Raw genomic sequence first — 23,026 nt, 5'->3', positions numbered from 1 at the left:
TGTCGAGATGGTCCACTTAAAGATCTTTTTTATTTGTCTTTGAGAAAAGGTCTAGTCATCTCTCTTTTTAGGGACATTGGGAATGCGAACATCAATTGGATGGCTTTAGAAGGGCTTTTACTAATTGGGAGTTGGAAAAATTGGGAAGCTTAATCTATTTGGTGGAGAATTATCATATGGACACTACTTTGGAGGATCGAAGAATTTGGGGTGGAGCTAGAGATGGGAGGTTTTCTGTCAAATTTATGTACCACACCTTACTTCCAAGGAGCTTGCTGACCTTCCCCCATTCGTTGGTGTGGGGTGGTAAGGTGCCTTGTAAGATTTCAGCCTTTATTTGGTTGGCGGCATTAGGGAGATTACCTACCTTAGTCCAATTAATTGGAAGAGCTTCATTTCTCTGAATCAGTGTTGTTTGTGTTATTTGACGGCGGAGAATTTGTATCATCTTTTCATTCACTGTCGGATGGCTTCTCAGATTTGGGCTCATTTCTTATCTCTCTTTTGCATTGTGGGTTGTTTGCCCTACTCGGTCAAATTGCTATTGGAATTGTGGCTAACTTGGGGAGGCTCCTTTTCCTTATTGAGATGGATTCTTTGGTACTGACTCCATTTGCAATTTGTTGGGGTATTTGGAAAGAAAGGAATAGTTGTGTCTTTGAGGGGAAGGAGTCTGAGTCGAAAGACGTGGTCTTATCGATTTTGGGCATGATATTCGCTTGGAACAAACTTTACAAGGAATTCAAAGGAGTTTTTTTTTAAGACTTTATTGGTAGATGGGATAGGCTTTGTAATTTGGCGTTGGAGTAGTTTGTTTGGTGTTTTGATTTTCACTTTGATAAATTTGGGGGTCCAATTCAAAACCAATTGGTAATGAGTGGAAAGGCCTAGCAGCCTAAAAGGAGAGAAACAAGGCATTTTGTGTCAGATGTGGGACCAAACTCAACACTCATCGACACGTGTGGGCCGGACTAGGCCAAAACACGTGGAGATATGAACTGGGTGACGTGGAGGAAAGAAAGGCCCGCTCTGATACCATGATAAATTTGAGGGTTCAACTCAAAACCAATTGTCAATGAGTGGAGAGGCCCAGGAGATTATAAGGAGAGAGACAAGGCAGTTTGTGTCCTATGTGGGACTAAACTCAACACTCTTCTTTTCTTTTGTTGTGCTCTTTTTGTTCTCTTGTTTGGGTTGGTCTTCTCGATCCCCCTTTTTTCCATCTCTTTTTAATAAATTTATCTTTATTGATCAAAATATATATATATAGGATCAGGATCCGTGTACACATATATCTACTCATATATCTACAACATGTTTTGTCCTATGTGGGTTAAAAGTTTCGGATTGAGCTGATTTTTGGCGAGGAAGATCTCTATGACGAGGAGATCATCCTCGCCAAAAATCAGCTCAATCTGAAACTTTTAACCTCGTCCAAAGTGGTTTACAAAAAATGGACGGTCCACAATTCTTCAACTCATAAATATGGGGTTAGAAGTTTTAGAATTAGCTGATTTTTGGTGAGGATGATCTCCTCGTCATAGAGATCATCTTCACCAAAAACCAGCTCAATCCGAAACTTTTAGCCCACATAGGATGAAACACGTTGTAGATATATGAGTAGATATATATAGGATGAAGAAGAGCCTTATATGGGTGGCGTTTGGAGCTTAAAAATAGCCAAACGTTCGGAGTCATAGAGATCACCCTCACAAAAAATCAGCCTATTCCAAAACTCCTAACCTCATCAAAAGTGGTTTACAAAGTTCGAACGGTCCACGATTCTTCAACTTGTAAACTAGGGTTAGAAGTTTCGGAATAAGCTGATTTTTGATGTGGATGATCTCTTCACCATAGAGACCATCCTCACAAAAAATCAGCCCATTCTGAAACTTCTAACCCCTATTTTGAAAAATGCTTGGCACAATGTTTGGCTCTCTTTAGGGCCTCCGAATGCTTCCCTATATATATATATATATATATATATATATATATATATATATATATATATATATATAGGGTCACGTTCAAGGGCCAACTTTTTGGCAAAACATTTTCAAAACATGAGTTAGAAGTTTTGGAATGGGCTGATTTTTGGTGAGGATGATCTCTACGATGAGGAGATCATCCTCACCAAAAATCAGCCCATTCCAAAACTTCTAACCCATGTTTACAAGTTGAAAAATCGTGGACCGTCCATTTTTTGTAAACTATTTTTGATGGGGTTAGAAGTTTTGGAATGAGCTGATTTTTGGTGAGGATGATCTCCTCACCGTAGAGATCATCCTCACCAAAAATCAGCCCATTCCAAAACTTCTAACTCATGTTTTGAAAAATGTTTTGCCAAAAAGTTGGCCATTGAACGCCACCCATATATATATATATATATATATATATATATATATATGTATAAAATATGTTAGGCCTTGTAGAGATTAGGACAAAAACAAAGAGATTTATCATTGCTCGTCTCACGATGTCTTCATGATTTTGCCTACTTGCTCTTTAAAATATCTGACTAGGAAGCTTTCACCTTTGTTCATTCGTAACCGAATTTTGGTTAGATCCCTATTCACATTTTTCGAGGTTCTATTTCTATTATCAACCATTCAAATGTATTTTGATTTGCAATGAATCTGATAATCTACTATTTGAGTGTTTTCGATTATGTTTTTTCAACAATGATTTGCTTCCTGTTCTGGTCATTTTTAAGTTATTGGTTTTATTGCAGCTATATAGATCCAGAGGCTGTGGTTGGATGTGAGGATGGGGCAGCTCGTGTATTTGATATGTATAGTAAGAAGTGCTCTCAAATAATTAGGTATGTGTCGAGAGTGTATGCTGCCTTTCGATTTCCAAATTTCTCTTTTTTCTTCAGATAGACCAAATATCAGTAGTTTCGATTAATATCATTACGAAATATGTCAGTGACAAAAATGTACTTCTAGTTTGTTTTGGGATTAATTCTCTTATTACTATATCATCTTGTGATTCCTAGTATTACTATTTTGAGAGAATTATAATTGACTCTCCCTCCTAGAGAGCTTAAGTCGATGGAGATACCTAGATCAAGTGCGACCCATTCCATATAGATTATCATTGGAAATTTTCTGAAAAGAAGTATCTAAACTAGGTTAATTGGTTAGTTTGATTTGAAATACATAGATTAAGGTGAGATACGATTAGGATGGACCTAATTGTGTCTCGAGATTTTGTTTTAAATGGGGGTCCTATAAAGCACGATTACTTTAAGCGGTAAGTTGATAGGAATTTCAGTCACAATAGGATCAGTTTATTGTCAGTTTTATATAGGAGTTAGAGCTGAAAAAGCAAGAAAGTACAAGAAGAAAGGTTGGCTTGTGTGTGTGAGAAATAGAAATTGATTTTAGGGGGTACTTTTGTCAAGGTGAGCTCAACGTTTTCCTAGTTCCAAGAATGCCACTTGGGGCCGTTTCCCTTTTTTTGGCACTAGAAGTCATTTCGTAGCATGATACGACATGCTAGGGAACTTGCCCTTGCAATGCCACGACAATGTTCTTTAGAGTGTCGGCACTTGGCACCTAAAAAATGGCATGTTAGGTCAAAAAGAGAAGAATTTTTTTTAGAGATTTAAAGAAATTTTCTAAAATAAGAAAGATATTTCTTCATAGTAAATCTGCAATTGAAAATCCTAATTAACAACATCAACATGGATCACATTTTTAGGGAAACAAATTTTTGCATAGATTTTCACCTACTGTGATTTGAAAGAGGACTTTTTCTACAAGCAACTTGCTGCAAGTCTTGATTCCTAGCTTGAAAAGAACAAGAAGTCAATTGAGTCTTCCTTCAAATTCAAAGATGGAGCTAAGCTTGCTCCGATTAACCTTACGTAAACGTTTGATGTATCGATTCACCATGGATTGCCTTGCCTTTGACCCTTATACCCCTAAATAAACTAGTTGGAATCACATTAATTAGAATAGAAAACATTGTTGAGAGATTTATTTCATAATTCAATCAATTTATCTACTTCTAAAGCCCATATGATGCATTCAAGGACTTCCAATTGACAACTTGATATGGTCATAGGCTTCCTTTAAATTAATCTTGCAAACAGTGTCTAGGATGCCTGATTGCAATCTCATATTGGTGTACTTGTTTGCTATCAGAACATCAAACAATATTTAACAGCCTTTGGCAAAACACCTTACTCTGGCCCCTAACAAAACTGGGATGACCACCTTCAGACTCAATAACATCTTACAAATGATCTTATATGTAGCACCAACCGAACTAATTGGCCTAAGCTTCAAGATATCCTCAACCCCCAACTTCTTATGAATCAAGGCATCAAAACTGCTATTGGAGAACTTGTCAAGGTAAGCCCCCTCTTGTAGCTCCTTCGCTACCAGCTTCAATAGTGATTTTCACTGAAATATATACAAAATGAACTATTTTTATTTTTTTATTTTTTTTGGCATTGTGGAAATGGAAATATTTCAGTGTATTTCATAGAAATTGTTTGGAAGTAATACTATGATATATTACACATGAGTGTGCTTTTTTAGTTCTGTCATATAAACTACAGTAGTAAGATTACATGCCTCCATTTATAATATATTTCCATCTTGCTCTATTTATTAAAATAATTCATTGCTGATTTTCTTTGACCTTAATTTTCTTGTTCAGGTAGAAATACGTAGGACAAGTTCTTTATCCTAGTTTTTATTTTTACCAACCATCTTGATTATTGTTTGTTTTATACTTGTATTTTTTTTTATCTTGTAGGATGCATGCAGTGCCGATCACATGTTTGGCTTTGACAGAGGACCAACTGATTCTCAGTGGGTCCTCTCTTGGTAGCATTAAAGTGGCAAGTCTGCTCTCTGATAAACCGGTAGCTTTGTTAAAGTCATTTGGTTCCACAGGTTATCTTATATGCTTTTCCTCATATGGAATGCATAGGGTCATTTGATGAATGTTATAATTGTCTTACTTTTAATTTCATTGTTATACTTGCCACATTTAGTCAATGATGTCCATAAAATGTCGACCATCTGTCATTCATACCATGGGATTGCTTGGTTTTTGGTCGAACTCACTGTTGACCACAAATTTCACTACATTGAGACACACAAAATAAGATGACCTGATTTCTGATGAAAAGATGGTATTGATCTCAGTGCATTCGCTCAATTGAGTGATTTTCTCTGATTAACTGTCAAATACAATAATATGGTGATGTGTAGCATTCTTCTCTCTGGGCTTCGTGCTTGATTAACTGAAAATGTTTTCTTGACTTTTGGAGGATTTTCAGGCTTGATCTCCTCCAGAGGCCTTTGTAGATACTTGTTATCAAGCATAAGAGTGTATGATTGTTTTTTTTTTTTTTGTTGCTAAATTGGCAATATTTGTATTGGGTGAAAAAAGCTTACAAGGGGCCAAAGTTAAGAGATAGATTGAAAATTCGGTAAAGCAAGTCTATCACCCATTAGATTTTTCTTAGCTAGCAAGGGTAAGCTACTGAAATTTGAACATGTTAACGATGTACCACTTCTAACTAGGGGTGTCAATGGGTACCCAATTGCCCAATGTACTCGAGACCAATTAATCGGTTTTGGGTCCACTATGAGAGACCCAATTAATTTTTGGGTCGGTTATGGGTAGGAATTTTAAGGACCCATTAAGAATCGGGTCTCCATCGGGTACCCATTGGGTACTCGGCAAGGGAGTCTGCCACATAATTTCTTTCGCTCCAAGTATGCTGAATTCTCGACAAAATAATTGAGAGTTTTTTCTTGATTGTCATCAGATAAGGATCCAACTTCCAAGGAAGAGCTGCTCCCTTTAAACCTTCAACTATCTAGATGGAATCAAGTTCTATGATAATCCTCCCATGGGAAGGGAGAAGGGTGTCTAGAGAATGATCGAGAGCTAGGCACTCTTACAATAAAAACATCGGAAGAAGGCTTTAAATCTTCGAAAATTGCCGCATTCCTTGCTAACCAAATATACCAAACAACAACCCAAGGGATCATGTGTGCCATAGTATTGAATTTAGATTTCCTTGCTTGACCCCATTGACATAATTTTTGGATGGTTAGATAGCTACAAATCGAATAAGAAAGATGAATGCTTAAATAATTCCAAATCTCCAAGGCGAAAGTTCACTTGAAGAAAAAATTCTTGATTGATTCTTCATCCTTTTCACAACAAGGACACCGTGAGGTTAGACTAACGGACCATTTCTTGTGACTTAAATCCACTAGAATGACATTATGTGATAGCTTCTTGGAGAATGTCTTCATCTTTGTTCGGATCCCAAGGTTCCAAAAGGTCGACCATGTTGGGTGGATCAGATCTTTAGAACGAATAGACTCCCAAGGCGAATTTGTGGAGAACTTGCTTGAGAAGGGACCTCCTTCCACACAAGCTTTTTAGAGGTACCCATTTGAAGATTTGAATAAAGAATCTCATGAATAGCTGAAGGATCATCTACCGAACTTCTTATCCAATCTTCAACCCAAGCACCATTACGCCACACCTCTCTTATTTTAATTTATTTATTTGCATTTGGAAAGGTCACAAGAGGACCATCTCCTCTCCAATTGTTAAGAAAAAGAGAAGTACTTTCACCAAAATGAATGAGAGTTTGAGCTGGAAATTGTATGGTGCATAAGTTTCCTAATGTCATTCCAAATTTTAGAGTCACCAACACAAGAACCTGCTGTCCACCAATCACCGTCCTTAACATACTTGTTTCTCAAAAAATCCACCCATTGGCCCTTCTTCGAAAGAAGTCTCCAACAGATTTTAGTCATACTTGCCTTGTGAATGTCAGTAAGAGATCTAATGCCCAGACTCTTCTATTTACAAGCCTTCTTCCATGAGAATAGATGATGTTTTTGAGCACCATCATTTTCCTCCCAGAAAAATTTCGCAAAACAAGCTTCCAACTTCAAATGACTTCTGAGATTGACCAATGAAGAGTCTTTGATCTTTTGAGATTGCTTGTTGCTCCAGCTTCAAATGACTTCATCTAGCACTCCATTTCATATTCCAGTTGTGATGCAAGGTTGTGCCAAGGATGCAGGTCTAGTACTTTGAAGCTTATGGTTTAGGCTTAGGATTGGAAATAATTTCTTAGAAAACTAGGGTTCCTAAGGTCTTAGGGTTTGGAGAAGATGACTAAGGGTTGAGTATGTAAGTGGCGGCCCAAATTCTCCAATGGCTTAAGCAAGAAACCCTAAGGAGGAAGCTTACTATTTATAAAATTTTTGATAGAATGGACAAGTTCGGTCAGCTAGTCGAGCTCTGGCGCCAAGTTTTGAAAACTTAGCTTCGGTTAGTTGAGGGGTTCGTTGACTAACCGAGAAAGGGTCCTTGGTTAGCCGAAGCCGACTGATGTACCAAACAATTGAAAAACCCAGTTTTTGGAATCTGACCGAAGAGTCTTCGGTTAGCCTAGGCAATGCTTTGGGTAGCCTAAAAGCCGCTTCAGGTAGTTGTAGCTAACTAATATATATTAAAAGTTTGTGAAACACAGGTTCTGAAAATCTAACTGAAGGTAACCTTTGGTTAGTTGAACAAAGTTCTTCGGTAGTTGAGGCTAACCAAGAAGGTAACCGAAGGAACAACTACAATTTTCCAATGAAGCAAATTCTTCAGAGAAGTTTAACCTACCGAGGGCTTCCAAAGTCACTTCGAATGAGTCCAAGGGAGGTCTTAGGGAAGGGCAAGGTTGACACAATCTCAAATTTTTCTGTGAAGCACGCAAAGTCGGCTGCGAGAGGAGCAATGCGATGTAGAAGTGCAAACCAGCTCTCATTCAAATTGGTTACAAACTTGACAATAGAAACTTTGGAATTGACACTAAGCGAGTTACTCCTCGGTCATCATTGTTGTAGTTGTCATCACCCCTCTGATGAAGGTATGACTCTAAGATGGAAACGTGATAGATATAGATCCAAATGATTTCTTTCTAGACTGGTAAATCAGAATTGGAGTTCGAGTTGTCCTCTACAACCATCTGCCGTTGCATGTGCCATTTTTGTGATGCGCTTCTTTGAGTGCTAATGGAAGAGGCTCAACCAACTAAGAGCCACCAATTTTTTTTGTCCTAGTCCGCGTCAGAAGATGTTTGTGACTAACAATAAGATGAGAACAAAAGCTGGAGGAAGTGACTTTCTTAGCTTTCTTCGCGGAAGTAACTGCAACAATGTTGGCGTTGAGAAAACTCATTAGTGTTCTTGTTGGTGCTTTTGCAGTTGACTAAAAGATGACACTTAGATTGTCCCACCAGTAGGGAGGGATGTACATTCAAGTCCACCTGAACCAAACCAAATTTTTGGGCTCGGTTCGTTTTCGAATTTACATTAAAATGTAAAACCATATAACCAAACTGAATCCAAATTTTTTCGGGTTTGGCACTGGTTTGATTCTTTAAACTAAATTTTTTTTGAAAAAACCCCTTTAAAAAGTAGTTTATTTATTTATTATTTAAGTATTATTACCTCATCCTATATACTATTTAAGTATTTATGACCCTTCTTTTCTGATTGGTAACTATCTATTACTATAAAATAGTTACGTGGCCAATTGTAGAAACTATAATGATAGAAAGAACTTCTTTTATGATGGTTAATTATTTTTATTACCAAAATAAGTACTTTCTTGCCAATTTATAAAATATAAAGATGGATGTATAAACTATAAAGATAAAAAAGAAAAGTATTCAAAACATCCTTACGTTTTAAACTTTGGTTGGGTAATAGGTATGGGTTCCGTTTTTTATTTCGGTCCAGTTTCACACCCTCAAGATCAAAATCGAGTCAAACCAACTCGGTTACGATTTGGGTCGGATCTAGGTCGGTCCTTATTTTTTGTTCAAGTTTTTGATTTTTGGGTTTTTGTACCCCCTTGCCCACCAGTCGTGTCAGAAATTTGTCAACAACAAATTTCTTGATCTACCATGAGATGTGCGAAATAAAATGAAAAATGGTTTTATTGATTCTTGATAAAAAAAATTTGGTATAGCTATTAGTGTAGTTGCACAATGGAGTGATATGCTCTGATTAATAGTTAAATAGAGGAATATGGTGACATGTTGATGCAGGACGATGATGGAAAAAGGGGGAAAATAAAGGGGTTAGGGAATTCTTGTTAGGGATTTGGGCTAGGATAGGATAAACCCAAAAGTAAAATAGTGTTTTTTTGCAATTACGATAGAATAGATGTAGGATAAATGAAAAGAGTTACAGGTTAAGGTTCGTAGGGTAAGGAAATGATTAAAGGTTAAGATTTGGAAAAGAGATTAATGAAATAAGGGTTAAAGAAAATAGGGAAGATTGGGTAAAATAAAATGGGTTTCAAGAGATCAAGATTCAAGACTTCAAGAATTCAATAATCAAGAATCAAGAAAATCGAGAAAAGATGATTCTTAATGGATTCAAGAATTTAAGATTTCAAGATTTCAAGAAAATCAAGAAAAAAATAATAATAAAAAAGAAAAATAAATATTAGAAGAAAAAAATGTTATATTCTCACTCTAAAATGGCCTCACACCACAACCATTGTTAGGAATATCAAGCTCAAGTTTTCTTTTTATTCATCATTCTTCATTAAAAAAACCTAATACAATCTATATAAAGAAAATAAATCTAAGAGTTCTAATCAAACTAAAACACCAAATAAATAATCTAATTTTCGTAACTTTCTCTCTTAATTTTTCAACCTTGATAAACTTAAATAAACGACAATCTAATATTACTAAACTGCCCCTAAATAGTAAACTAAATCATGGGCCAATACAACATCAAAATAAGTCCAAAAAATATATAATTAAAACCCTAAAACAGAAATCTAAATAAAAACTAAAATCTACTCTTCAAGATTTTCTTTTCTCCGGGCATCGTGTTTATCGGCTGAGAATGTGGTTTTGCTTTCAAAGAAGAGCTTGGAGGCTTGATTTTCTATAGAAACTTTATTTAAATTTTCTTTTCTCTAGGCTTCACACTTGATGAGTTGAGAAGGCTTCTTTAATTCTTGATAAGGGTTTGTAAACTTGATTGTCTCTTAATGATATGTTGCCTTTAGAGAAGGACTTGTGTGCTTGTTATTCTTTGGAGGTAAAGTCCAAGTCTTCTTGAGAGTAATGATTTAGGGATCCCTTCCAAATGGCTTAGGCTTTAGTATTTATAGGCTCAGAGTGGAAGTGTATTACCAATTATGCCTATTAACTTAATGGACTCCAGTTAATTGGTTTTAAGGTCAATTTTGTCCAATTCCAACTTTTGTGGTTTCATGGACTCTAGGTGGGCCAAACTCATTTATTTGGGTGTAGAACCCAATATTTAGTGTGGAACACTTGGACTTGTTTGGATCATGGGCTTCATCTATGAAAACCCAAATTCAAGCCTTAAAAGTGCCTAATCCCAACTAGTGGGCCCAATTTAGATGTGAAGTTCCGCTTATGGCTTCTAGGAACTTTCTTGTGATTTATGAATGTTGCAGGGTCCTTCCTATGTTTTGATGCTTACACTCACAGCGAAGGTTAAGATGGAGGAAACAATAATATGAAGAATTGGAAGAAAGGAGAAGAAAGTAAGAGAGAATATGAGGAGGGTTGTATTGGTCAGGTACTCTTGTTTGGTCGATTAATTGAATTATTTGCAATGACAAAAAGGTATCCCTAAACTAGTGAAAGAAAAACTAGTGTTTTATTGTATAATAATATATTAATGTGGCCATATATAGGGCGACTTCGTTCTTTATTTATAAACCCTGAAGTAAGCCCATTTATTTATTGTCATCTAAAATCGAGCCCAAGTCCAATCCATTTTAGTCCGTGGTTGCAGTGATCAGCTGGCTTAACCCATGTACACTTGCATTTCTTTTAACCATTGCATGAGTTTTGATTTTTTTACTAGCAAGTATTCTAGTATAATATATTACTATTGGGTTGTATTATCTCTTTTGTGTTACTGTTAAGAGTTTCATTCGGTATTGTAGATTAGAGTGGATACCTAAAAGTGATTGACAAATAGTAGATCTGTTCATATGCCATTCCACTATGGTGGATTAAAATTATATTCTTGGGATAGTTGTAATATCGGACAATACTTCCTTTTAAGATTGTTATTATGCTTCTTGTACAACATGCCATCATGAAGTGTTCATTGTTTTTCAGATAGATCTTTCTTTATAGATGATGGAAGACATTTTAAATTCCAGTAAATATTAAGAATTATGTTGCAAATTGATTTACAACTTTTTTTTATCAGGCATTAGGAGCTTATGTTTTAATCCAGGCTCATATTTAGTATTTGCTGGATCAACTGCTGGATTTATGCATTGTTGGGACTTAAGGTGAGAAGATCCAACTCACACTATGCCAAGGGATGTTGAGGTGTATTTCAACCTCCCAAAACAGGGGAATTTTATAATCAGCGAAAGGGCTAACTTTTCAGGGAGATTTTCAACCTTCAATGAAATATGCATTCTTCAAAGAAAATGATTTCTTAATTTACTGGAAGTGAGGATTATATTGGGAAATTTATTGTTGATACTTCAGAAAATGATAAAACAAGTATGAAAACACACAAGCTTTCAAACTGTAATTAACCATCATGTTTTGTCGTGTAACAAAGACTTTAACTGCTCGTGTGTGAGGGATCTGTAGGTTAGGTTCATTGAAAGCGAAGAGATTCAAAAGACTAGGATTTGAGGTAGCTTCACACCTATAGGGACACTTAAATTAATGCAAGAAATTACTTCAGATAGGATTGAATAGAGGAAATTCAATTAGCAGAAACTAGATATTTTGGATCAGGCTTTAATGATGATAGTTTAATGGTTGAGGCATTGCCATTCTATTTGTATTCTTCATTTGCTCGTTTATCTAGGGTATTTTATCCATTTTATTACTGTAATGAAAATGAATGTATGGATGACATGTCACAAAAAATGGCGTTTTTTTTTTTAAAACACAAAAAACACATTTAAAATGCATTTTGTATCTGTGGTGATTAAAATGATAACAAGAGCACATTTTTTTGAAATTCATGCAAATCCCATTTAATAAAAAAAAACGCATTTTTAACATTTTAATCATGTTATTTTTTTTCACACTTTCTTCAAAAAAAAAAAAAAAAAAAATGAACACTTTTACTTTGTGGTCTTATAGTTCTTTGTGATTTGGTTCATGAATGTTGTTTAATGTAAAATTTATAGGATTCGAAAAATTCATTAATGTAGAAATATGGGATTTGATGATAATATTTTGATGTCATATTTTTTAATTTTTTCAATAGTCTGTTATTTTGAACAAAAGATATGTTGATTTGATTTTTTTAGCGTTATAACATCTATAATTATGTGTAAAAGCATGTTATATTGCATAGTTATTCAATAGTGTGTTTTCTTGCTCAAAGATATTGAAGACTTCGAATAAATGTCTAATGTTTTATATAGACACATAATTTGTAATATATTTTTTTATGGGTTATGTTTTATTGTTTTGTTCCCTTCTTTTTATTTTCCTCGTTTGTCCTCATTTTTTTCTAAGTTTTCCCTTGTCGTTTTAAACCCATACTCCGACTTTGTGGCTAAGGATCGTGTAACTGGGGACATAGGTGAAACATAGATTATGCAAATGGAGATTAAGGATTAAGGATGGGATATTTTTTTGATGGGTAAGCTGCACTTGAATCCACGATCTTAGTTTCTTTGCAATGTGTCAAACCAACTGAGCTATTAGTCTAAGCCCCAAGGATGAGAATATTTCTGCTCATCAAGCCTCACTCTTGAAGCCAACGATTATCTGCTCGACTTTGCATTATCAGCTTTGTATTGCAACCATGAACAATGCCGAAGTGTTGTCAGCATAAAAAAAGTGAACTTTTAAAGTTTGTAGTTATGATTTTGCTTATGTGAAAGCTTGACTAATTGATTTTTATTGAACTTTAGAAAAACACTTTCTTTACTAAGGAACATAAGTTTCTTGACTGCAAATCTATGCGGCATCCAAAAATATGATTGGATGACACATGGATGTGGATCACAAAATTTGAAGTACTTTAAAAAAAATATTCAAAAGAATAATTTTCACCATTAGATTTATTTTTAAATTTGGGATTTTGGTGACCGTCCATTTTCAAACCCTTTGATCAAGTAAAACAAGTATTATTTTGTTTTCTTTATTTATTTTTAAATGTGATCTACACCATGAACTCTAGAGAGCTGAGGTGTTATTTTGGCCAACTTGGCAGTCCCAGGCCCCCATGACCCTTGGTAAGATTTGAAGTCACAGTAGCCTCACTCTAAACTTTATGTATATTTAAGGCTTTTAAGAGGTCTCCTCAAGTGTAGTGAAATTCATTCCATGTCTTGTCTCCATACATATTTAATTATTAGATCTGTGGTTTATGATGGGTTATTTCTATTGAAGATCGATACCAACTATCTACATAAATAGTTATAACCATAGGAAAATTTATTCATAACTACTCTTTTTTTCTTAGAATGGAAGAATTTTTTTGTTTTTTTTTCCTTAAATAAAAATTGTGTGATAAAATATCTTGGTTTATTGAGATTGTTTATGTCAGTTTGTTACTAAGGGGTGTATAACTATTGCCTACATATGAATTCTCTGTAGTTTTTATTTCTACCTAGCTACATTTATCATCAAGAGAAATCATATATGTCACTATTATCATAATTTTCATTTTTTTTTCTAATAATTCTGTTTGCCTTACCATTCAGGAGAATGAAACCTCTATGGGAGAAGCGGATCAGTCCTAACGTCATCTACTCTGTGCAACATTTGCGAAATGACACTTCATCGTTAGTTGTTGGTGGGATAGATGGTGTGTTACGTATTTTGAATCAGAACTCAGGTGAGCTTCTTTCAAGCTATGTGATAGATGATGAACATACTGTGGGAGCAGTTTCCTCCTCTAAGAACAAAAACAGTTACAACGGTGTCATTGAAAAGAAGAAAGCCAGAAGGCTCTCAGAAGACACTGTCATAGACAGCATTCCAAGAAGCTTACGGCCTCCCATCTCATGTTTGGCTGTCGGAATGAACAAGGTTGTCACCACCCACAACAGCAAGTTTATCAGGTTGTGGAAATTCAACAAATAAAACATTCACTTTTTATTTACTCAAACTTAACTAATGGTCATGAATGATGGGTTATTAATAACAGCAGATTCTTATCATCTTAGTTTAATTTGCTTTTGGAGTGACTGATTCTTATCATCTTAGTTTGCTTTGATAATTTTACCTCAAAAGTTTAGGTTCGATTAGGGCTTAGGGAAAGGATAAATTCTCTCATTGGAATCTTAACTCCAAGGATCTTTAGATAGGTTTCGGATATAGATCAGTAGGTCATATATCTTTTTAGCCTAAAATTTCTTTAGGGTATCCTAGTTAAATTGTGTGGACATCTGCCTCAAAACTTTAAATTTCTTTTATAGAAGAAGACCATAAAAAAACAAAATTTTTTTTTGTTTATTTTATTCTTATATTTACGTAATTATTAAAAATTACAATAACTTTATTACTTAATTATTTTTTGTACTTGTTTCTAAATGATGATGCTTATTCTAACTTTTGAAGGTACATAACATGCATTTTTCTAATTAACTTATAAGAATATTTAGTACGTCTTAGAGATTCTCCAATTGGTCTCTAAAACTCTAAATAGAGGGGGAGACATCCAAACCTAACTCCAATCGGTCTTTATTTTATAAACCCCCTCTATTCTATATTGTTGTTCACATCTCCAAATATAGAAATCTGGAAAAGCCACTTTTTATATCAATAAAACTGAAAAATCCATGTTATACCAAAATTGAGCTATTGATTGCTGTAAATTGAAGAGAGAGAGAGAGAGAGAGAGAGAGCTTATTTATGACTTTGCAAATATCAATGAAAACACATTTGGTCTTGTTGTTAAAACTTAAAAAGCTTTTCTTACAGAATCACTACTATGCATCATGCTTTTGCTTATTTCACTCGTCACAACCCCAACTTATTCATTTTTTTCTTTCTTAGGTTTTTGATATTTAATGGAATCACCCATGGGATGATCCTATTGAATGTTGCATGCATGCAAATGAAAAGATACTGAGTTTGAGCTTATTTTGTTGGCATATTATTTAATTTAAATATCAAAATCTCATTCAATCCAATTGGTTGTGGACTTGTGGTGCATTTATTTCTTGTACTAATTTAGAAATATTTAATCTTTTTGTAGTTTAGGATGTTTTTCAAGTCTAATACCTATTCAGTTCTAACTTGTAAAATATTCATATATATAAGGTTAAGAGATGATCATGATTGGAAGTTATCATTAATTTGGTTGAGATCTCAGTTGACAAAGTTGAGGGGGATAAGTTTCCTAAGGTTCCCCAATAACATGGAGTGGATAAAAGAGTCATTTATAAAATTAATATTTAATAATTAAATAATTAATTATAAAATAAGTGACGGTAGAAAAATCAATTTGCTTATTAAGAAGGCAAAGGATATGAGAGCAACTATTGGTAACCAACTTTTACTTAGTACACACCAATTAGAATAAAAAAAAAAAAGTCTATGGAGGAGTAGTAAAAATTGAGGTGCAAGTAAAAACTCTCTTATCTTTTTCTATTTTTTACATTTAGGATTTCATGTGGACCTAATCCTAATTGTAAAGAACTGTTGAAGTTGTTTGAATGTGTGCTTTGTAATGTTGAAATAATAACTTGAAATGAAATTTTATAATGTTTGAATGGTGTGTTTTAATCTTTATTTTTGGGGTGGTTAATTATTTACGAAATTGGGGTGTAGTAAGTAAAAATTGGGGTTCCAATAGCAGCTCTCTTATTTATTTTTATTGGGTAAATTACCATTTCATGAGTTGAATATGATGAAATTCTGATTCTGGATCGCAAGATATTCACTCACTGCCAAATTTCTGAAGGAACTCTCCGCCACAATCAACAATCTAACACATTCAAAGAGGTAATCTTTCTAACTTTTTTAAGGTTTAGGATTTTGCAATATAATTTTTTTAGTATATTATAGACTTGCTTTTATTGTGTGGGATTTGTGCCTAACACCTTCTAATTCCGTAACCTAATCTCGGGACTCGATGTCTTTGTAGATCTTTGTCATTTTTTGAGTCAATTTTGGTTCCTAGACGTAGAACTAGGTAACGATTCCATCAAATCTCAAACCAAGGGTTCCCAAAACCCAAAAGTGGAACCACTCTCGCAGATTGGGGCACTTTTAGTGATGACCATTAAGGATCAAATTTCAAAGTCCCAAACATTGATCATTGCAAATTTGACTTAAAATTTGTTGGTATTTTTTAATCTTTTATCTTATGCATGTTGGTAAAGCCCGTTTGTTAAGTGTTTGATTTAATTTTTTTAAGTTCTTGAATTTTGGCAAAAAGGTTTTGGGTCCATTTTTTATTTTTGTGTGTACTTAAGTTTGTTATTTTATCCCAACAATCGATTTTTTTTAGGTTCAAAAGAAAGGAAGACAATTTAAAAAAAAAAAATTAATTAAATTAAATCAATCGAAGGTTTTTGGGAGAACTCTATCACATATGATAATAGATGGAGTTCTTTGACTAGTGGTTCTTGTAAAACAAGAAATACAAAAAATCGGGATTCCATGACAACAACAAAAAAAAAATGAAAAATGAAAATAATTTTTTTTTTTAGTTTTTCAAAAAGAAAATGTTTTAGTTGATTTTCAAAAAAAAAAAAAAAAAAAAAAAAAAAAAAACAAAAACTTGTTGATCTGGAAAATGGTTTGTGATGATAGGTTGATTACATGTATCTTGTATTTGATTATCCATGACATATTGATTGCTTTGTTAACATGGTTGGCCTACAGGCCCATTTATTTGGAAAACACCCTAGACGGATTACGAGATAATCATGTTTAATTTTCTTAGATTATCCTTATAGGAATGCGGGAATCACTTGCGAAAGTTACAAATCCAATCTCGTACCTATATGATATATCAAACTGGCACATCAATACTGTCAGATCAGATAAAATGGAAAGATATAGACATACTAAGGCTGGAGTGATTTGAGCCTTTTTTCTAATTTAAGCCACATGATTACATGTCCCGAATGCCAATGTAGTATCAGCATAATGACTTAATCTCCTTGTGGGAATGCGAGTACCACTTGCTAAAGTTACAACCCCAATCACGTACTTATACGATATATCAAACCGAGTCATTAGTACCGTTTGATTTGGAGAAATCAAAATGCATATTGGGGTACTTGGGGTAGGGTCGTCGAAGAAAATCCGTATACCATATAATGAACCTAAAGTTTTGACTAGTGCGGTCCTATAGTGTAGATATCCCATTTTGCACTCGCCTAATTTAACAACTCGTTACCCTGGCTGCTGTGGATTCTTAGTAATGAGTAAAGAATAATGGAGAACTCAATAGCTTGTGCAAGTCCTTTCGATCTCTTTCCAATTTCCTCTTTGAATTTTCAAATCCTTGATCCTCATTTAAACACTCCTTTGATCGGTCCAAGCACCTTCCCTCATCATAGAAATTAAGCACACTTTGGTTCACATTACACAAAACTTCTAAATACACTAAGACATCACATTGTGCTAGGAAAACATGATTTGGAGAGTTAGAAATAATCATTTTAGGATTAAAACAAGCTTTCCGTCAAAATTGAGACAAAAGGGATCCCTAACACACGAACCACAATTAGAGACCACGACTGTCACGCCCCCTCTGGGAACACGACCTGCCATGTATCATCTCTAATAAGATTACGTCAAGAACTGCACATGACCCGTTTACTTCTAGGTATTCTAATCAACAACTTCAAATATCCAAGCATAACAGTTCTATTAAAATGTTTAGCTCAGAGTGGCAGTCCAAAGTCTAGATGACTATCCAAACCGCTTGAATCCCATGCGAGCATCGATGAAGCTACGCCAAAAACTCCTTTTTAACTCTTCTGGACGCTGAAGCATCTCCGAGCAGAGTGGAAATCACAGTGCATATGCATGTGTTGGTAAATACTTCAGAACCGACAAAGGCCCAAACTTTAAGTTTATTCCATCCTTCAAAGCAGAATGACGTTCTCTTTCTATATAAGTGTTGTAAGAGTAACAAACTGTGAGTGAGGATGATGTGTTTATTTGTTTATGCAAGAGGATCTGAGGCCCAAAGATATTATTCTTTACCTTGATTTTTTTATTTACTCACCACTCTCTACCGGTCCTAGCCCTAGTCATGAGTCTCTAAGAATTGCTGCTCGAGAATTGATTAAAAATGGCCAGTTCAATGATTCCCAGACCTTCAACCTGGGAAAAGCTGCATCTTTAGAATGCAAACTAACAGTCTACATTGATGACAGGTCCAATGATGAAGAAGATTGCAAAGTGATTTCCATGGTTTTTTTTACTTCGTTCCCTTAAGAGCCAAGAGCACCTGAAAACTTGATGACACAGCCGCATGATGTGCAAGATAAACTGATGTATATCCAACTAGAGAAATTTGTCAAACCGTACGGTAAAATTTTCAAGCTTCAACAGTTTATTGAATCCAAAGTCAAATCACCGTACCGGAAAGCATTGGTAATGGAGCAATACGGATTACAGAGTCACATCGTCTGTCTCATATTGCGTTATCAGGTGGCCTCTTTTACAATTAATAAAGATTGTGAAGAGGACATGGCACCATTAGGTATGGTTCGAGCTGCATTGGCACGATTACAAGAAGAATACAAAGCAACATAAGCGAAAGTGCAATAAGAGGTGGAACATCTTCGCGAGCAGGAGAGAAAAATTGCCCAGGCAATAACAATTATGGAAATTGCGGCGATGGACATTTGGGAGCAGAAGCTAACTCTAGTCCTCAAGGTTGAGCGCATATGATGCCTCATATTTTTAATAAATATCTCAATAAAATATGTAGGTCAATTGCTAGGAACATTTTTTTTAAGTCAGAATTTGAAAAATTCAATTACACCATTAGATCTACAACGAAAATTTAACCAAAATAGACTATAAATTTACGTAAATCGAAATTCGGGATATAGACTTACTAATGTAAGAAAATAATTATATTAATGACCGTTATGTCCCTAGGACGTTATAAATACTAAACCTGGGAAAAATTTACAGATTCTTTTGTTCTTATGCACTTTTCTTTTCTAAGAGACACCCTAGACAGAAACACTAGTCTCCTTCCACTTTTCACCTTCTGACTCAATTATAAGTCAAGGTTCGTCGTAGGAGAAGAAAACGTTCGTCTCATCATTAACTTTGAGGGGATATGAAAAGTTAAGACTTTCAATCACTCCAGAGAGGAAAACTTCACAAATAACCAGATTTCTATGTTCTTTGAGGATTGTTTGGCTCAGATCTAGGTAGGGAATTTTTTAATCTTTCTAATAGTTGTAATTTTTGTGCATCGTAATTTTTCAATCAAAAAATCTAATATGCTATTAAATATTAAGAAAAAAATATTATTTTTTTGAAGAATCATGATCGATTTTATTGTTTGATGATGTAGCGTTAAACCTACGTTTTAAAAATTGTTTTTTATTTGGATACAAGAAAATTTGAAATCTAAAATTTTAGAAAAATCGCAACTTGGTAGAAACCTTTGTTTCTGGAAAAGGTTTTGTTGATGCCACTGCTTGTTCTTCACAGTGCCACCGACAGATCCATCGATGCCACCGACAAAAATAGATTTTTGTCTTAAAAATTATTTGTGTTTTCGACCCTTTTTGGTCATTTTCTTCAATACAAGTTGAGAATGTAATTTTTAGCGTTTGAATTTGTCGAAAACTTCTATTTTAATTTTTTTTGAAGCAATTTAGAATTTTTATTGAAATATTGAAAACAAAGTATTTTGAATCATTGAAAAGTTCGAGGGATCACATTGTAAATGTGATATCCTATGAAAGAGAGTATGGGCTCTCATTGTTGTGTGTGGGGATGAGTGGATATCCATGCTTAATGTTTATTTTCGGTTATCGCGAGGTGATGTCGCATGCTTATTTACGATTCTACTATCGCGAGGCGATGTGTTCTGTTGTTTATTTTATCGGGTTGGTTCGTTGTATGGTAGGAAACTATCCATTCCACACACTTATATGTTTTATTTTCCAATTATTTTTTCAAAATGAAAAATACTTATACATAGTTATTTTGGGATTCGTTAAAGAACTTGTTAAAGCCTTAAGGGATAGTTTGTCATATCATGTTTGAAGTGACATACTACCCTAGGATAGATAGTTGTGATGGTAAACTCCAATGTAGTTTGGTATGCATATGGGAATAACATCACAATTGAGATTCGGGATGTTCCTCTTTATCTTTACTAGTGAACTATATAGGATGTAGCGGTAGTTTGTAGAAGTGTAGAGACGTTATATAGAACCATATGTTTGCCTGATAAACTTAGATGAAGATATCTAGTCAATGATCATTATCAATCTAGATTATTTGAATGTATTGACACTTTATGAAAAGACTTGTACCTTATGATCACAATCAATGACCAACTTAAGCCAGATAAATAGTCACCAATTGTGGTACTCGACCATAAAAGCAGGACCTAACGATGGGGTTCCACATCGGTAAAGTTTGGAACATATTTGGATCTTGAATGGGAGGTATTCATGTCACGCCCCCTCGTGGGACACCATTTGACACGTCATTTCTAGGTAAAATGTAATATAAAAACGACACATGACCATTATGGGATAATTCAAATCTTAACTAAAGTAGATTAAATCTTCAAACAAGTATATCAAAATCATTAGAGTGTAGCTTTGAAAGATTTATATATAGATATAGGGTGGCGTTCGAAGGCCCTAAAGAGAGCCAAACATTGTGGCAAATATTTTTTCAATGTATGGGTTAGAGGTTTTAGAATGGACTTTTTTTTTTTGTGAGGATGATCTCTATGATGAAGAGATCCTTACTAGAAATCAGCCCATTTCGAAACTTCTAACCTCACCAAAAGTCGTTTATAAAAATCGGACGGTCCACAATTCTTCAACATATAAACTAGGATTAGAAGTTTTAGAATGAGCTGATTTTTGGTGGGGATGATTTCTTCATCATAGAGATCATCTTCACAAAAACTTCTAACCCTATTAAAAAAATTGTTTGGCATAATGTTTGGCTCTCTTTAGGGCTTTCAAACGCTTCCCCTACATACATGGTGAAACTCTAAAAGTATAAGTACATTTAGTACTCTAAAGGAAAGATCTAAGATTTACAAAACTCCAAAAATAAATCCCTAAAAAGTCCCCAACCTTACAAATCTACATATCTAGTATACTACTAATACTTTACAGTAATCCAGTTCTTGAGATTTACATTAATCGACCCATTTTCCTGGGCTTCTACTGATACCATACAAACATAACCAACCAAAATCTCATTATTTAGCAGCAACTTGAAACATTTTCTCGTAAAGTCTTCTAATGCATTTATCCAGACCATCATTTTGTTCACATTTGGATATTACAAATCCTGCACTAAGGTGTAAAATGGAGTACCAATAAGTTACCTAGTAGAATATGATCACAATATGTTTGTAGAATCAACGAGTAATCAGGCTAAAATCATAACTCACAGATTCAATATCAATGTAGTTTTTAGATATATATATGTAGGAAAATTTCATCACAATTTGGTGTGGGTTGTCAATTAATTTGAGTAATTATATAATACTTACACAACTACCATAACTGGTTATAAAATTCATCAATACAATCTATCCTGACCATCTAACACCCTTATGTTATAGACTGTAATTTTCTTCAAAATCTTTCGAAATTCCCATCATTTCTTTTTTTCCTACCTTCCATATTTACAACTTGTAGGTTATAAATCAAATTCCTCGGTTAAAATTTCTAGGTTTTTAGATTCAAAATTCTCAAGAAACCAAATATATCCATAAGAGACGAAGCTAATAAATACTTATTACTAGAAATCCAGTATTCACATTGTTGGGAATCAAAAATATGGGCTTTATGGATGAAAAATGTCTTCGAATGTGAGAGCATGAAGAGAAGGCTAGAAGAACTGGGTCATGTTTCAATAATAGAAATATCCATGAACGACGTTTATCCTAATGAACTTTTATTCTCAACACTGATAGAGCTATGGAATCCTGATACACATACATTCATATTGGCTGGCAATGAATTCACTTTCACGATTGAAGATGCGGTAAGGCTAGCAAGACTGCTGGTGAGGAAAGATGTAGTATGTTCCTAAAGATGAACTTGATGATGTCGAGATTAGGAAAATGGATATGGATGAAAGACATGAGAAGATTGGCTGGAAGTATTACAAACGACGAAAAGTTCTACATAAGTCGATGGAGGGAGAAATATAGCGGATATTTTTATGAAGAAATCCACTTCTATCATTCCTGGTATACTACTTTACAGTATTTGTTGCACCGGCTATGTTGTACAGATGCATAAGTACAACCATTTCCTAAATTTTTGTGAGAGTGATAGCGGGGAAGGATGTGTGTCTGGCAAGTCTTTTAGTTGCTCAATTATGTCAAGGGCTGGACAATTATCATCATGACCTAATAACACAAGAAGTTGCAATAGTAAATAGAGCATAAGTGAAAGTAGAGCTGAATAATCTTGGTGGTCCATTCTAGGTTTTGCAGATATGGGCATATTAAAGATTCAAATCCCTGGCTCCTGAGAAAAAACCAACAATAACATCGGGAAATATCTATATAGCATATTGCTATAATATGCAAAAACCTCGGATGCAGAACAATCTGTTCTATGTAAGGGAATTGTGTACATCCCCACAGATCACATTGAGACCGTATAAGGGAAATGAGAACAAACCATAGTTGTTGGGATATCCACTGACTGACTGTATGCATATAGGATCATAACACCAGAAGTTAGATGCTACAACACCATTAGTAGCATACAATCCACATAGGGTGACAAGCCAATTTAGGTATGATCAAGATGTATCCATTCAGTGGTTTCCAAAAAA

The 23,026-nt window shown here is 34.5% G+C and overlaps 1 protein-coding gene across 5 annotated transcripts in view; it reads left to right on the top strand.

Annotated features, from left to right (window-relative positions):
* LOC147396354 (F-box family protein with WD40/YVTN repeat doamin) overlaps positions 1–19,077 on the top strand; it is a 55,973-nt gene extending 36,896 nt beyond the window's left edge. The window contains exons 5-10 of one of the 5 annotated variants that reach the window (XM_086450020.1): positions 2,732–2,821; positions 4,771–4,910; positions 11,265–11,349; positions 13,744–14,103; positions 15,923–15,991; positions 18,385–19,077. In XM_086450020.1, coding sequence (XP_086306146.1) covers positions 2,732–2,821; positions 4,771–4,910; positions 11,265–11,349; positions 13,744–14,103; positions 15,923–15,991; positions 18,385–18,445 — 805 coding nt within the window. In that variant the 3' untranslated portion in view covers positions 18,446–19,077. Of the gene's footprint in view, positions 1–2,731; positions 2,822–4,770; positions 4,911–11,264; positions 11,350–13,743; positions 14,214–15,922; positions 15,992–18,384 lie in introns of those variants that run through there. The other 4 variants (XM_086450018.1, XM_086450016.1, XM_086450017.1 and 1 more) reach the window with 4 other exon arrangements.
* Positions 19,078–23,026: the final 3,949 nt, after the last annotated feature.

The sequence above is a fragment of the Akebia trifoliata genome, chromosome 8 (assembly GCF_017979445.1).
Source record: "Akebia trifoliata isolate Shusen 1 chromosome 8, ASM1797944v1, whole genome shotgun sequence".
Taxonomy (NCBI): domain Eukaryota; kingdom Viridiplantae; phylum Streptophyta; class Magnoliopsida; order Ranunculales; family Lardizabalaceae; genus Akebia; species Akebia trifoliata.
The sequence above is the reverse complement of the archived record's forward strand: the minus strand, read 5'-3'. Positions and strand labels throughout refer to the sequence as shown.